The sequence below is a fragment of the Ptychodera flava genome, chromosome 7 (genome assembly GCF_041260155.1).
Source record: "Ptychodera flava strain L36383 chromosome 7, AS_Pfla_20210202, whole genome shotgun sequence".
NCBI lineage: Eukaryota > Metazoa > Hemichordata > Enteropneusta > Ptychoderidae > Ptychodera > Ptychodera flava.
Window position 1 is genome coordinate 46,333,748 of NC_091934.1, and position 17,712 is coordinate 46,351,459.

The following is a 17,712-nucleotide window of genomic DNA, read 5'->3' on the forward strand; positions in this document are numbered from 1 at the left end:
TTACCGCATTGGGGTTTCTATTCAGTCCTTTATTGTTGTTCAGATGTTAACACTATATCGTCAAGACATTACAAAATAATAACTTCAAGATAGGAATCGTGGTTAACTTCTGAACGAAGCTAAATCTTGTTCAATATATTGTCTGGGTAGACACTTCTCAGTAACATAATTGCTTTCTTTGCTCGGGGAATTCTCATTGGTTTCCTGGAACTAGCTTTGTCTACGTAGTAGGTTAGGTTTATCTCCTGTATCAAATCGTAATCTAGATCAATTTAACTCATTTCCTTGAGGTACAAGGCTGCCGCTGATGGAGTTTTGTGTGCTTACTCGTCACTAATTATCGTTACTGGATGTGGGTATGAGAGTGTAAGTCATCGCTATGGCATTGAGTTCACGGACTTCCACGTTCCCTTTGCTATCAGTAATAGAATCAGACGAAGTTTAAATATATGATAAAAACTGAATTCCTAAGGTTTTGCCTCAAAACTCCAATCAATATATATTTACACCTAGATTTCTCCTTCAAACGTAGTCTGATGATGGTTGCCGGGCATTTTTTCTGAACAATTCTGACTTAAATGAAAATTATAATTGTTCTATATAGGATAAACATTCGTTGTCAAAAATCTCTGCTGTTAATTCAAATATTAAGGTTTTATGTTTTACTTCAATCTTTTAACAGCGTTGTTCGGTCGGTTTTAGTAAGTTTTCCTAACTTTCTCTCAATCCTGTTCAATAACAAGAATGTGTTCATTACTTCCCGCAGTCCATTTTGCCATTGCTGTTTTTTTAAATTGACGAATTATTTCCTCTTTTAGGAACAGCAATTTATAAACAATGTACTAGAAGAACAGAGATCAAACGTGACTTCATTGAAAACAAAAAAACGACAAAAACATTATACTTGCAACTTGTTGAATACTCGTCCTTACAGAAACAGAAGCTTGATCAATATTACTTCTAGACATGGAATAAAATAGCATGTTCATCTGAGAATTCTTATTGACCGAGAAAATGTATAAAATTGCCAAATACTATAGGATTACTGCTGTATCGTTCTTTCATACCGCATTAAGCAACGGATTCTAGCTGACCAACTTTATTCCATGAATATATTTTCGATACACTTTTTAAACATTTTCCTGTTTTTCTATACATTTCACTAATTTTGATTTTGAACATTTCCAAAGGAAAAAAACTCCTTTTCTCCTTTTTTTCGGAAAGTGGGATTTGTTGTTTTTTTGTCTTGTTTGCGATACATTTTGATATACATGTGTTTGCTAAAACGGGGAAGGAAAACCGAAATCAAATTTATTCAGTCTTCACAGAGTGTTGTTAGCACATAAAGCCGCCTGCATGTGTGGAATGAACGATACACTGACACTATTTCTAAGACGGTACTTTTTGAGCTAGATTCTTTTCAACCTACTTTGGTTGCTATGGCGATGACAAGTCTTTACTCCGGCAATGTTCCATCGGAATCAAGTTGAACTCATCTCGATGCAAAAACTAAACGGAAATGTGTATTCGGCATGTACATAATGTAATCTGGTCATTATACTTTTATGAGTATTACAAGCAATCCATATAATATTGATTCAAATACGATACGACGTAAAAGACAGGACGACATCCTTCATGAGTCGTTAGATTCGAATTTTCAGGTGAAAAAGCACGGCTACAGAGTGTCACAAAAGACAATTTTAATAACCTTAGAAAACTGAAATGTCATTTTTAAACAAACGCTCTGACGTTGTCCTTGGCAATTCAACACGAAATTTAACTTTCAAGCGATCGAGTGATGATAACGATTTGAATAGTAGTAGATACGGTCTTTTTAATCACGACAATGACAGACGCGACGGGGAACTGTGCACAAATACTTGACAGTTCAATCGAAAGAATTAACGCTTTGATCTCAAAGCCATCAAATTCAGAGTGGCGTGGCCAAATTCACTCTTTTGAATTTCTTAGGTAAGATATAATAAATTATTCGCTGATACTTGAATGCAGCTTTTTTGGATTGTTCATCGATCTAATGGTTTATCTCTAGATTAAGCTTCTTATCATCATTGCCATCAACACAACGGCTAACCGATACCTTAAGGTTATATTGGTATCTGGGCCAGGTTCTTGACGTCAATGCCCGACAAAACGCATTTGTCTGATATGCTGATTCGGCTTCAAATTCCTAATAGACTGTGAAATTCTTAGTCGTAACGATGACAACAATAACGAATAGACACAGATTCTAGGTCGTATCAACTACAAAACTAACTTCTTAATACTTTTAAATACTGAAATTGTAGTCGTTTGAAATGCCTACTATCACTCTGCCAGAGACATCTGACTCACAACTCATCCCGGTATATAGGGTGAACCATATCCCCTCAGGTTGAATTCTCTAATCCAAGACGCAACCAAACGCTATGGCGTTAAAAGATCTAACACACGTACCTCAAAGTTATCGTGATTTTGTGAGCATTTATTTGTGTTTACTTTAAAAAAATGGACTCAATGAATGAACCTTACCTACGGGCAAATTCAAAATCACACAGATACAGAATTTGATCTTGGTAAGTAATTGAACAAAATAATGATGGCGCCCAGCGTTAAAAAGCCGTTTTAAGTATATTGTCAACTTTATCATGAACGATCCCGAATTATTGAGTCTAAAGATACAACCTCAATATCGCTTAGGGTGACATTCCTTTTTGAAAAGGCGTTAAAGGGTGAAAAATTATTTTACTCATCGCAAATTTTCATCGGGTTACTGATTGATACGTCAGTCATCGACACATTTTCACTGCTACTCCCTTTCCTAATGATGCAAGCGTTTGTTGACGGAGTTCGATGGACCTTTCCCCTGCACAGCACTAAATTACAGCATTCTTTGCGAAACTTTGGGTTGAAGAAAGAGTAAATTATGGGATTCATGCAGCTGTTACCGTAGGGCAGAAGTAAACCAACATTTCTTGCGATAGGTCTGATTGCATTACCTCTTAGATAAGTCATTTGTAAGTTGTGCGTCATGAATAAAACGTAACTCATGAAGTACGCCATGAATACAATCATCAGCGTACGCCCTACTTTCCAGTGCGTACGGTCAAATTTTGAGTCAGTTTTACGGCAGTCCGTCTCACCGCCTATCCCCTTGTTACTCTTCCACACCTCGATGACAATTTTTATGTTTAAAATAAATGTGGCAAGTGAAGGGATGTAAAACAAAACTAGATTGAAATACAAGACTTTGAAATGCGGAAACCAGTCTCCATCGGGCATGTCTAACTTGCAGGCAAACGCTAGTTTCCCTGTGTACGTGTCGCCAAGGTTACCAGTGTGGTAGATAGCCTGAAAAAAATATTCATCTGATTAAAACGAGATTTTATACAGTACAATGTAGAGAGGTTATATTGTTTTAAAACTTTAAAAGGTTTTTATGCGTGCAGTTTTGAAATCAGAAAACTCAAGTTCTCTGTGAACACTAAAGGAATAGTTTCAACAGCAACAGAAACAGAACATCTAATAAGTGGGTTTCGATAAGTTAATAACACTTAGTATCTGGAAGTATCTGGAAGTATCTGGAAAATAGTTTTATTGAATGGGAGGGATTAAAAATGGATTTCTTTTACCGCCATTTGTTTAATGATTAGGCTAATATCAGACAAAATGAATTAGAATTACTTTTTCTTTCCTTTAGAGACAATGCATAAACGCAATAACGTATTAACGTCTGTCATCGGCAAGGAAACGGTCTGTCACTACCATTTTATAGCCTGTTATTGTTTTAGCCTGTCACTAATATGCCTGAAGTCTGTCACTGGACTTTTGGTAATCTGTAACCAACATGTCTGGACTATGTCAATGAACCGTTGTGGTCTAACATCAACATATCTGGACTGTGTCATGTATGCATTAGTAGCAAGTCACTGGGTTGTCTTGAGTTAGTCATTTGAACCTTCGGTAGCCTGACAATAATATGTCCGTAATCTCATATTGAAGTATCAGTAGCCTGTCACTGATATGTTTTGAGCCATTCATTGAATCTTTGGTAGCCTGTCACTTACATACTTTGAGTCTGAAATTTATGCATCGATAGCCTGTCACTAATATGCAGGGAGTCTGACATTGATGCATCAATAGCCTGTCATTACTGGAATAAGTCATTTAAACTCCAGTAGTATTTCACTAATATATCTTGAATCTGTCTTAGACGCATGCGTAGCATGTCATTAACATAGCTTGAATCTGACATTGATACATCTGTAGCATGTCACTAACATGTCTGGGGTAAGTCATTGGACCTTCAGTAGTCTTTCACTAACGTGCCTTCAGTTTGGCATCGATGCATCACCGGCCTGTCTTCAATATGTCTGGAGCAAATAATTGAACCTTTGGCAGCCTGTCAAAACATGCCTGGTGTCTAATATTGACGCATCAGTAGCCTGTAACTAGCATGTTTGTAGCCATCCATTGAACTTTGCTCCTCTGTCAGTCACTTATGCATCTGGGGACAGTCAGTGAACCATTGGTAGCCTACCATTGACATATCTAGAGTCTGTCATTAATGCATCATTAGCCTGTCAGTAACATCTCTTGAGCAATCATTTGACCATTAGGTAGTCTGTCACTAGTATGCCTTGATACTTTCATTGATGCATCAGTATCATGTCACCAAATTGTGTGGAGTCTGACATCGATGCATCAGGAGACTTACATGTCTTGAGTTTGACAAAGACACATCAGTAGTCTGTCATTAATGTGTTTGGAGCCATTCATTGAACCTTTAGTGGTCTGTCACTAACATGTAGGGAGTCTGACATTGATGCACCAGTAGCCTGTCACTAACATGCTCGGACTCTGTTATTGAACCTTTAGTAGCCAGTCATTGAGCCCTCTGCTTAGTAGCCTGTAACTACCATACCTGGAGTCTGATATTGATGAACTAGTAGTCAGACACCAAGGCATCTGGAGCCTGTCAGTGAACCTTTTGTCGCCTGTCACTTACATACCTATAGTCTTTCATTGATGCATCAGTAGCCTGTCACTAACATGCCTGGAGTAAGTCATTGAACCTTTGGTATTCTGTCACAAACATGTATTGAGTTTGTGATTGGTTCAATAGAAGCATGTCACTAACGTGCCTGCCCTGTAGGTTCCAAAAATGTAAATATCCAAAAAAGGAAAAGGTTTGTTTCTCAACCCCGTGAGAGTCGATTTAGGCTTGCCGAGCAAGCCTTGTTTTCGCTTTTGCGAGAAAAATAAAGTTTAACGTTTTAAACTCACAATATATCTGCCTGGCAGGAAATGTCAATTTAATTGGCATTACAAATACTCACATTGTGGATCTTTACACTGGATTTTTTTTCAGTCATTTTGCTGTTTGTTACAATAAACAATGCTTGTGCACATTCGTGTTTTGTTAATAATATCTGACTTGTCGGATCTTATAATATATTGAGCTAAAATCCTAAAATGAAAAAGAAAATATTCTCCACCTAATCTCTCTATCATGGACATGAGAAGAAAAACAAATACACAATTTTATGTCCTATGTAACGGATTCCTAAGAAATGTGAATCATAAATAATAGTTTTATAGAACAATGATATTCATGTGAGAATTAAACTCTGGATTCAGCAACAAGCGTACCTTGAACATGAACATCGAAGGAATGGCTGCCGCCAACGACAGAATCCAGAGAAAGACAAGAATAACCTTTGTCCTCCTCAGTGTGAAACTGGTCTTAAACTTCATTGGATGGCATATCGCAAAGTATCGATCGATTGCTATGGCAACCATGGTGGACACAGTGATGTTGAAGCCAACGTATCGAAAGTATCGGTGGATGATGCATGATGGGTCTGTTTTCCAGACGAAGGGCCAAGTAGAGCGATAAAATTCGGTCACGTGAAACGCTGCAACGACCAACGCCAAGAGATCACCTGAAACGAGACAGAACACTTATTACCAGGCTTATTCTCGAAGCGCTACTTTTAAAGGGAGCGTACATCTTGGGAAAGGTTGAGAATTGATCAAATATCACAGTCAGCTTCAATTAAAATACATTGCTATGCCCGGCAGGTTTCTCTGACATACCATCTGTCTTTGAATCAATGCATTACCGACAATTAAAGGCCCAATAGCTGTATCTTGTAGCATTATTGTTTTTATTTTACTTCCAAACTAAAACAAGTTCATGGGAATGTACTTATTGAGGGGTGTTTATACAGGTAGAATATAATGTCCACTAGGACTACATGTGCAATTTTGAGCAAGATAATAATTTTTGCCCAAACATAAAATGACGCCCCCATGCAAATATAGCAAAAACACAATACGCAGTGCATATATGCATCGGAATCTTCATAGAAACAACTGAGTAGTCTAATATAATGCACAGTGCTGACTATTGTCCACTGGGACACCATATGCTATGTTTTCTTTGTAAAATTACCAATTTTTTAAAAATGGCGGGAAATCAAAATACGGGTAAATTTTAAATTTACTTGTCAAATTTTTCAGTGGTAAAAGACTATATCCTTTAAATCTGTAGAATTTAAAGAAAACCAGAGAAAATAGAAAACCTTTTTCAGGTCGACAAATTTCAAGAGTTACAGCTATAGGGGCTTTAATGTAAGGCGACGGCAAAAGACAAGCCGGGTGAGTATCTATACAAAGACAGAATGCGGCGCGGGGGTAGAGATTCTGACTTTTAGTAAAATGTATTGGCTTCATTGTGCAAACGCTAATTGAACATTTAAGTGGACAATCTTCACATTGGAAATAAGTGGAACTGCAGATATGAAGTACATTAATTCTGCTGATAAGAAATGAATAACACGTGGAAGCATGTACGCAAACATTTGGAAATTTTACTGTACTCGTTCGGTACTACCGTTAACCTTGTTCGTCCCAATTTCAACACCTTTAGGGGTCGTAGATAGCTGGCATAAAAAAGGAAATGCATGCTATTAGCTCTCTTCCAATTATCGTGTGCAAATTCGCATTGTTCAAAATTCTATAACAGTCTAAAATCCTACTTATCCTGTGAGCAGTTTATTTAGCAGGTATTAAATCATAAGATCGTAAAAAGATTATTTCACTTCCAACTTTGGTTTAGGCGTGGAGAGGTTGTATTTTGCGATTCTACGCACAAAATTTCTTTTGTCAAGCGTGCGTTTATTATCAACGGTCCCTCAATGCATGGAGTGATAAATATATTTTTTACATCAGATTAATGTCACGATTCAGACATGATAGTCAGACACTAACATCTCAGAAACATAGTGAAAAGCCAGACAAGTAGAAATTGTAGAATTAAAGATTTCATTATGTACCCTTCAATAATTCTTTGTCAGTTACTATGCGCTCTCTTCATGTAGTTTGAATATTTTGAGTTTTAGCCGAAGATTACTTTATCATTGCGATTTGTGCGGATTATTCCACTGGTATTAATAGCTTGGAAATGGATTAAATGTAAATCCTTGAAAATACATGAATATATCCCGTCATTTACGTATGGACCTTCAGTTCTTTCGTCTTTTTAATTTTATCTGTCCCATATTTTTCAATTTAAGCATTACTGGACAGCAAATTGTTTATTTGGCTCGGTTCAGAACGATATCGGAGTATTAAATTATCAAGGCGACGGTTGCTAAGGAAATGTGTAATGTCTGTAAAAGATGACTTAATGCGACTTCAGTTGTAAGCGAATACAATATAATCTACTTCAGGGCACACAGACGGCGGGCGCGGTTCTCAGACACAGATATCGTAGAAACGAGAGTTCAGTTAGTTTTGAAAATGCACTAGCTGCTCTGACTTTCAGTGGAATCATCAGGAAATTGAAGATACCCACCAGTGCCCCTGACTATGGATTCAGAACGCTGTCAAAGTAACTCACCTTTTCAAATAGCAAATGTACGCATTCCAATTTCGTTAAAATTTGAACAGAGCTCCCGACAAATCTCTAGAAACAAAAATAATTTTCAAAGCCCTTGTTTGGCAACGTGTTTTATAGGTCACTACCCAACAGTCTAACTATTATACAAACGTTGACAATCTTTGGGATTGAAAGTTTGAGAACGCCCTCGAAACAAAACATTGTGAAGTATTCTGCTACGTACTAATAAGGTACAAATTTTGACGTGCAAGACTGCGTCTTTTGATAGTTGTTATAGTAACTGCATCCTACGTTATCGCTTTTTGCTACATTTACAAATAATTGGAAGTGGTGGGGGCTGGAGGAATCTCAATTCTTTTTAGATCCCCCTAAAATACCCTCAAACACATTTCAAATCGTCTTCTATATGATCAAAATATTCAAATCCCCCACTATAATATAACCGAACATCTAAAGCCAACAATATTGAACTACAAGTTTCATATCATATTTTTTCAGTACTTTTGCTTTTTGAATCGACCCCAATTTCTTCCTTTTCACTCTTTCATGTTGAAATATTCAGTATTCAGCTTATCAACACCGACCTGTATATGTGTAATGCATACTTATATTGCTGGCAGTGCTCTTTCAGTCAAGCTGCAATTAATTGAAATGGCAGTAATATGATAACACTGCTGCATATTCCTGAGTTTACAGCTTAAAACATTTCAATATGAGTTAGAAAAAATTAAGTCATTCATCTGACAGATTTTCTATGTTTGTATGATACCAGTTGGTTACCAGGCAGCACTCTGGGAGTGTGCAAATGTATTTATTGGAGAATTTTCAGTTGTTTGCTGTAAATAGGTTGCTCCACTGTGATCACTCACGCAACGAAACATTGACGTACAAAGTTAAAAGTATCCATTTTGTCGCACTACTTTGGTTTCAGTTCCATTTTCAGAAAAAGCTCAACTTGCGAAATGGCAGCAGAGTTTGCAGTTTATCTTCACTTCAGATGGATAAATCATAGTATTGACCATTGAAATGACATCATCTATATCTCAATGCTGTATCGTATTTTCCTTGGCGAACACGTCTTGTATTGCTAACTTCTGTACCAATCCTTCAAGCATTCAAGTATAGAAATAAGACTTCACATAGCAATGATAAATCCCCAAAACGTAATTTCTCTGAAAGTGTGTCCTATGAATGAAGAATTTAATAGCTTGAAATGAAAAATTAAAGCACAGCGATGTTTTCTAGAATGTCTGGGAAGTATTTTTCTTAATGCAGCTAACTGTACGTTCGTCATACTGAGAGCGGTTTCAGTGAACTAAAAGTTGACGAGGAACATTTTAGGCATTCTTTTTAACGGGGTGACTTCCATGTGGTATACTTGAAGAAGAAAATCAAATGTATGATTTTTGTGCAATCTTGACAAACGATTTGACTTCAAATAAAAATATTCCCGAGAATACTTATTACTTTTCAATATTAATCTTTGATTTGTACAACAACCGTTACATTTCCCGCCTTATAAGTTGTTTAACTTCTTTGTGAGTGCATTGAATATGTGTAAGCGGTACCATGATAAGATTAGAGATGGACCATTAGACCTTGGGAGGGGGGGGTGGTCACAATGAAATTGTGAAAAAATTTTTTTTACTATTGTAAATTTCTGAAATTTTTTTTTTCCAATTGAGATTAGCTGTGCAAATTTTTTTTTTCAGAGTAAATTTTCAGATTTATAATTTTTTTTTAGTTCGTCGTTGTCTGAACATAAAGACGGCAAAGATGTGGTGCCAAGCACCACAAGCGGCCACGCAAGCGGTCACGGAGGGGGGGTGAGGTCAGGAGAGAGGTGTCCCCCTGCTGCTGTCGGAGTTTTTGAAAAATAGAGATTAAAATGGTGTTATTTGGTGGCACTTGGGGAGTATTTTTGCGGGGGGTGGTCAGGAGGGGGTGTCCCCCTCGTCGTCTGAACATAAAGAGGGCAAAGATGTGGTGCCAAGCACCACAAGCGGCCACACAAGCGGTCACGGAGGGGGGGGTCAGGAGAGGGGTGTCCCCCTGCTGCTGTTGGAGTTTTTTAAAAATAGAGATTAAAATGGTGTTATTTGGTGGCACTTGGGGAGTATTTTTGCGGGGGGAGGTCAGGAGGGGGTGTCCCCCTCCTGCCGTTGGAGCTTTTGAAAAGTAGAGATTAAAATGGTGTTATTTGGTGGCACTTGGGGAGTATTTTTGCGGGGGGTGGTCAGGAGGGGCCGTTGGAGCTTTTGAAAAAGAGATTAAAATGGTGTTATTTGGTGGCACTTGGGGAGTATTTTTGCGGGGGGTGGTCAGGAGGGGCCGTTGGAGCTTTTGAAAAGTAGAGATTAAAATGGTGTTATTTGGTGGCACTTGGGGAGTATTTTTGCGGGGGGGTGGTCAGGAGGGGGTGTCCCCCTCCTGCTGTTGGAGCTTTTGAAAAATAGAGATTAAAATGGTGTTATTTGGTGGCACTTGGGGAGTATTTTTGCGGGGGGTGGTCAGGAGGGGGTGTCCCCTCCTGCTGTTGGAGCTTTTGAAAAATAGAGATTAAAATGGTGTTATTTGGTGGCACTTTGGGAGCATTTTTTTCGGATTACACATCTTCCTCTGAAACATGGTCTTCTTGCTCCTCAGTAGCTTCCTATAGTTTTGAAAATTGACTATTTTGGTTTCCTGGCTTCCCTTTCTACTGCGTGGTGAAATGCCTACATTCACTCCACCAAACATCATGCATATCTCATGATTTACAATTGATTTTGACAAGTGAGAAGCTAAAATAAGCTAAATAATATAGTTAAATTTGCATATTTGTGTTTTTAGAGCAATTGTTGCCCTTTTTTGATCAAAACATCTATTTCTCTGTAGCAGCATGTCCAAATTGATTTGATGTGTATAGATGTGTTGAAATTTCAATATTTGTCTTTTTAGGGCAATTTATGCCATTCATGGTCAAAAAATCTGTATTCTCTGAAAGGGCTTGTCCAATTTCTTTGAAATTTGCTACACAAAAACGATTATTCATGCAGAGTTATTCAGTATTTGCTATTGAGAAACTTTCAAAGTTCAACCCTTTTGTGCGTTTTTGTGTTGGGATTTGTTGGATAGATGGCATTCTACGTAGTGTATTGTTGAATGTTAAAACATGTGTTGCTGTTGTTTTTTGAGGCTGTTTTTTGAGAAAAAAGAATTGAAAATGCCTTTTTAAAAGCAAAATAATACGTAATGACTTGATATGTTGTTTTATCATTATTGACGTGTTTCTACTTGTTCACCCATTCTTGCATTCATCATTGCAATAAAATGCTGGGAAAAAAATGAAACTGATGTGGCCTGCATCTGTTTACCTTGATCTTAAAAGGCAAATAAAATTTTCTGTCTTGACAACCATACCATAGTTTCAATGTTTTACCAGTGTACCTGCTTGGTTTGTACGCAGGAAACAAGTAGAAAACAGGCTCTATAATTTCATAATTTTCAAGTGATCAGAATACAAAAGTCCTGAAAAGATAAGATAATCACAAATTCCAGTATAAGGGATACAGTCACTCTAAATGTATAAATTAAAATTAAAAATGTGCCGGGAGGATGTACTAAAAATACAGAAAGTTGCTTTCTGTCGGTAAAATCTAAAAAAATTCAAAATTTTAAAGACTTTTGCAGATTTTTTTTTTACGCCTTTGTCTTCTTATTTATTTTTTTTTTATTTTGCAAACTAGTTTGAAGATTTTTTTTTTCCTAACTTTCTGCTCTGAAAATTTTTTTTTTCTGTTTTTGACCACCCCCCCTCCCAAGATCTAATGGTCCGTCCCTTAGAGCTTTTCATCGCTCCTAGAACGACTTTGTTTGTTTTTTGTTTGTTTGTTAGTTTGTTTGTTTGCCTACTTGTTTTATTGAAAATCGACGCATCCATCACGAACTTGTCCTTGCGAAAACTGAGTAACCAATCACCCCTACAGTTTCCTTGCACAGATTAACTTGGTCTTGTCCTTAAGATATATCAAATTTAAATCTGACACAAATAGATGTTTTGATAAGAAAGTGTCGATATGTATCTTGTAAATGGATTGTCCTTCTTGTTTTGCACAAATAGATCGCGCGATCAATATTTAGTCACATAATCGATCCACGTGTTTGACGTGTTAAATACGCTAAGGGACTGGACAGGAATTTGCGTGAAAATACATCTGTTTCTTGCTTAAACTGCAGAACGTGAATCGTAATTTATGAGAGGTGAACCTTGGCACGTGACGCTTGAATTAGGTTCACACCGTAACTTTGGGCAGTTCGACTCCGGGGTGGGGTGGGGGTGGGGGGTTCGCATAAAGTGAATGTGTCTAATTATTTTATAACCATGGGAACAAATACTTCAACATTATATCCATCAATGTGAAAAAACCAATGGAGTATACAAGAGTGCGCAAATACGACTCCGACCGACTCCGATTGTAGTCCGACCACTGTCACAGCATCAATGTTTATATTACATGAAGTAATCGCGCGCCCGCGCGCACGGGCACACAAACGCACAAACGCACAAACACACACACACACACACACACACACATACACACACAAACACACACACACACTGTCGCTACACTTTCTACTCTTATTTTTTGAAAAGAAGCTTAGGTAATTGATATACTGCGATTTTTCGTAGCGAAGGCAAAGAAACTGGTGCGTGCAACAAATTATACACACTTTCAACAGATATAGTTGAGCTAAAATTTGTGAACACTTTCGATCGTTATGAGGTCGTAAGTAGCGCCCATTCAGTTTGTATTTACGCCGTTTTACACTCAGTTCCCCTTTAAAGGCAAATGTACAGCGTTGCGAAACCTTTTATTTTGCACAGTGTCAAATTTATAAAAATACCCAATTTTACATGCAAACTATTAGTAAAGGTATTAGTAAATTCAAATGGGTGACTATGATAGTAGTTGTCGTATTTGAGCTGTGTAATTGTAACTTGGAAGTAGTATACGCAAGTATTCTAATAGGCGTATTATAACCGGCTGAAAGACAAGTAATCTGAAATGATAGATTTATCATGACGAAAACCAAATAGGCAACCTTCAACTGAGGGAAAATATATTTTTGAACGAATATATCTTTCTTTCCACTCTTCAACTCAAAGTCGCCAAGCACACAGCGTCTTTAATGGACCCATTAATGTGCATTCTGATCTTTTACCATAATTATCCCAAACAGTTAACATGACAAGAATACAGGTGCAATTGTCGACGCCGTCAAATAAATCAACCATAGCTTTGTGTTACAGTGATAAGTAACATCATCAAAATGTCAGAGATGCAATTTATTCCAGTTGAGAGCTGCATCGCTGAAATGTCAAGAAAACTGGTATTTCGACAACGCAATGTTTAACATCCACACAATCGACAGTAACGAACACTCTACTTTCGAGATTAGTTTTTTTTTAAATATCTGTGCCGATTACTGTCAAAACACATCTTTTATCAAAACTTTAACTGTTTTGCTTCTTGTGACAAATGTGAGGTGATATTTCTCTTAATAGTGTGAGCCCATTGGACAACTGGCCTGTTTAAAAGAAATTGTGTGTGTGTTTTGAGATAAACTGAATCAAAAAAAAATGTCAACATTTCAAAGTTTGTTATCAAGGACGGTTTACATGAAAGATCAATACATAAATTAAACACTTCAAAATGTGTGTAACAGATGTTGTATTGTCTAACACACATATCACCAAGAGTCATACAGTTTTTGAAAAGGTATTCGGCAGGTATTAGAAAGTATTACATCTCTTTCTATTTATGCAGTTTTACCTGATAAGATAACCCTTATCTGTTTATTTGTATTTGCTTCACATATTAGTTATCATATTTCTATACCGTGCATGGTCGTCCTGACGTGTATTCTAAAGTTCTGGGCTGAGGTAAACTCAGCTGTGAAATGTTATACATTACCTATGGCCAAATTCAATATGTACAGTGACGAATTGTGCCGTCGCGCCTTTTTCTGAGAATACACCGCCACTACAAGAAGATTTCCGATAAAGCCGACAACACAGACAGTTGTCAGGAAAGGTATTTCGTATTGGACGTGTCCAGAAGGAGTTCCTTTTTGTTCAAGAGTTGTCCAGCCCACTGTTGCCATAGCAGATGTAGTGTTAAGGCTTTGCATAGTGGAATTAATCATTTCTTCGGAACTTGCTGACGGAATTTCACTCCTTTCGATAATTGTTGTCTGATTGGCATCTACAGTCAAGTTCAACATCTTTCCAACAGCTTCGGATGAGGCTCGATATTGGTCCGAGTCGAAGACAGTCTGGTCTAATATTGTGATATCTCTGGTATAGTTCATAGTCGATTCAGTTGAACTCAGCATTTGTTCTGTCTGAGTGTTGTCAGCTTCGTTTTCTCTCACGTCTTTATCCTATTTGTACGTGTTGTTAAGAGTGTCCAATTTCTACAAATTAGAACATCTAAAAGCCCCATATCTACGTAATTAATATTTGGAGAGTATCCATGGCGATGATCAACTCATATTAATTAGTAATGACATTCATTCAAGGACTTTCAACACTTGAAAGTTCAGACGAGTCCAACGTAAAATTAAAACAAAATTATTTATCATGGTAATTTGGTTAAATCCCAAGGTACTGCACTCTATGAAGAACAGGTTGGCAGATGTTTGTCATGAGTCTTGAAGCATCCAATTATTGATACGCTTGAATGTAAAAATCGCGCCTCGAAATTGGAAGATTTAAACATTTGCTCAAACTTTCGTAACGGAAATTTTAAACCGTTCACTTTAAGAAGCAACAGTCAAAATCAGGGGGAACGTACAAATTTTGGTCCCTGAATAAAATTACCTAAAATTTATTGATATTTAAAAATGAGTGGCCACCATCACTATGTTCACTCTATGCATAAAATTAATTTTTAAATTTTTAACAAAAGCAACACGATTTCACTTAAAGTGTGACAAAATCACATTAAAATTAAAGGTAATGTCATTTTCATAATATTTTGCAAATAAATTCTTTAATATAGTATCATTTTTAAAATGAAACAAAAAGTAGGAGTCACCGTATCCCTTTCCATGGAAATTGGATCTGAATAGGGCTCCCTCAGATATGGAAAAATGTCAATTTCAAAATACAATTGATACTGCCGACAACATTGTCAAAAAATGATAATAAAAATAAATATCAGTATGATGGGGAAGTAAAGGTTCCATTGTTAGCACCCCATACTTTCTACTAAAAAGTCAAATTCTTGGAAACTCATTAATTGAAATATAACTGTGCTCTTAGGCCAAAGTAATTAAATTCTTTGTTTTGTGTCCACTCTAAATGGGAAAAGGTACGCGTTTAAGCGGCTGAAAAACACACATAAGAAAATTAACACAATGTAATTTGATTGCAGCAAATAAAAAATTGTAACAAAATTTTAGTTCAGAAAAGCTAAGCGGTTATGTCCTAAAATTTCCTATTCAAATACACTGTGTGTGTTTTTCATGAAAACCTTATAAACCTAAGCGGGTTGGGACGCAAAACAAAGAATTTAATTACTTTGGCCTTATCATTTAGCAAAATTAAAAACATGACTCCAACTTACTGAACTGCATCGTGTTAACTATTTATTCCATAAACGTTTGCTTGTCTTCAAGAATTCATCCCCCTCGTATTAGCGCTGTTTTCATCGGAGAATCTGAGCAATGTGCGCATACCCCCCCTATCCCGGCATTCCTTGTGCTCTGTGCTCGCAGAACGATTTTCACATACGAATCATTTCATCGCAAGAAATCGACAGTTAGACTGTAGGAATTTCCTAGTAACAGTCTAGGACCAGTCCCTGCTGCAGGCCAGCTTTTGCGGCCAGTAGTTTCTGTAACCTTGCAGAACCGCATTGGCATGGCCCGGTCTGACAGTACCAAACTCTGTACGTTCAAGTATTTCTGAACGAATCCGATGTTATTCTGTCAGACACGCAGCTCTCTAAGGTGCTGAATCTGTGGATCCTATGCAGCGTCTGCAGTACATCTCGGTAACAGTTTTAAATCTGAGCACAAGTTGTTTACAATCATGCCATGTAGCAACTGATACGTCCATTAAATTTGTCCTCAATGATAACTTTTAGAAAGCTCAAGGGATGAAAAATATTTTCGCCAAGTCTATGCGAAAATAGGCAATTTCGGCACATCACATGAGAATGAAAGATACGATTTTATCATTTGACGCTCAAAATACCTCAAGACAAAATCAGATAGTGAAGACATGAATATTATTTCATCAAAATACTGTAAAAACCGAATGAGTCTTCGATTTCTCGCGTTGTTCATCAAACCAAGCAAATTAGCATTTGACCACAGAAAAATTAAACAAAGTGTCGTCACTTTCAAAATATTTCTTTTTCAATGTGACTTCCTTAACTTATCCTTTTGTTAAACCTGTAAGAAAGAATAGCAAATGAAAACTTTTTCTTATTGCCTACTTTCAATTCAGTTGAAGGAGCGCACACTGGATAGTCCTCGACCTTGACCAAGAACAATGGCCATTTGTTCTCTTTGCATGAATAATCATCTGTATATCGCAATCAAGCAACAAATTAGCTTGGCATCAATCAGGGATCCTTAGTCCCGAAACTTATAGTATACAAAACATCTGGATAGTAGAGATAATTCAGAAAGTTTCCGGATACTATAGAGTATAATGCTTCATGCTTGAAATTTTAGATATATATCGATAATGCCATTTCTGTTAAAATATCAATTTCAGCGATTACTTTTATTCTGGTATATCCCTAAGGAGTGGAAATAAAGAAACTGCCCAATTACTTCCAGCGTTGCATATCCCTCAGGAGTGTATAGAAAAGAAACTGCCAAAGCACTTCAAGCGTTGCATATCCCTCGGGAGTGTATAGAAAAGAAACTGCCAAAGCACTTCAAGCGTTGCATATCCCTCGGGAGTGGATAGAAAAGAAACTGCCCAATCACTTCAAGCGTTGCATATCCCTCAGGAGTGTATAGAAAAGAAACTGCCCAATCACTTCAAGCGTTGCATATCCCTCAGGAGTGTATAGAAAAGAAACTGCCCAATCACTTCAAGCGTTGCCATCCTTAGGAGTGGATAGAAAAGAAACTGCCCAATCACTTCAAGCGTTGCATATCCCTCAGGAGTGGATAGAAAAGAAACTGCCCAATCACTTCAAGCGTTGCATATCCCTCAGGAGTGGATAGAAAAGAAACTGCCCAATCACTTCAAGCGTTGCATATCCCTCAGGAGTGGATAGAAAAGAAACTGACCAAACGCTTCAAGGGTTGTATATCGATGTTTTTATTTCTTGAATCTGGCATTAATTGTCAGTTCCTCATGTGATTCTCCACAAAACGATGGTTTGTGGTATACAGTGTTATCATATTGCACCTACAGAATTCAGTCCCACACCGCAAGCGTCTACAGGGTTTCTTCTGTGATACGCCAAGATAGCGTGTCGTTCTCCTCGCTGTGATTCGCCGAGATAGCGTGTCGTTCTCCTCGCTGAAATCAGGTCACCCTTGTCTCTTTATCTACTTAGTTGTGTTTTTCTTTTCTAGGACATATGTTGCCGCTGGTTGTGCTTTCAAAACTGACGTCTGGTAATCTTTACCTCGGTGAATTCAAGTTGTTCTGCCGATGGACGTGTTTCAGTATGCCATTACACTTCGTTCAAATTGTTAAGACTCCGTATAGTTTTTCCCATTTTCTTTTAAATCTTGCTTTCCTGTCCCCAAGACAGCTTGAAAGATTTGATAACTTTACACTGCGTTGT

At 37.4% G+C, this 17,712-nt stretch overlaps 1 protein-coding gene across 1 annotated transcript; it reads right to left on the minus strand.

The window, feature by feature from the left end:
* Positions 1–796: 796 nt before the first annotated feature.
* Positions 797–14,368, minus strand: LOC139136259 (somatostatin receptor type 2-like). The gene is made up of 3 exons (XM_070703986.1): positions 13,864–14,368; positions 5,653–5,945; positions 797–3,351 (listed from the first exon to the last, which is right to left on the minus strand). The coding sequence occupies exons 1-3, from the start codon at positions 14,282–14,284 to the stop codon at positions 2,746–2,748; spliced, it is 1,320 nt and encodes a 439-aa protein (XP_070560087.1). The 5' UTR covers positions 14,285–14,368; the 3' UTR covers positions 797–2,745.
* Between the last annotated feature and the right edge of the window lie 3,344 nt (positions 14,369–17,712).

Coding starts and splice junctions, on each gene's coding strand:
- LOC139136259 (XM_070703986.1), bottom strand. CDS start 14,284: ATGCTGAGTTCAACTGAATCGACTATGAACTATACCAGAGATATCACA. Junction 5,946..13,863: donor CATATTGAATTTGGCCATAG/GTAATGTATAAC, acceptor GTCTCGTTTCAG/GTGATCTCTTGGCGTTGGTC. Junction 3,352..5,652: donor CTTCGATGTTCATGTTCAAG/GTACGCTTGTTG, acceptor TATTTTTTTCAG/GCTATCTACCACACTGGTAA.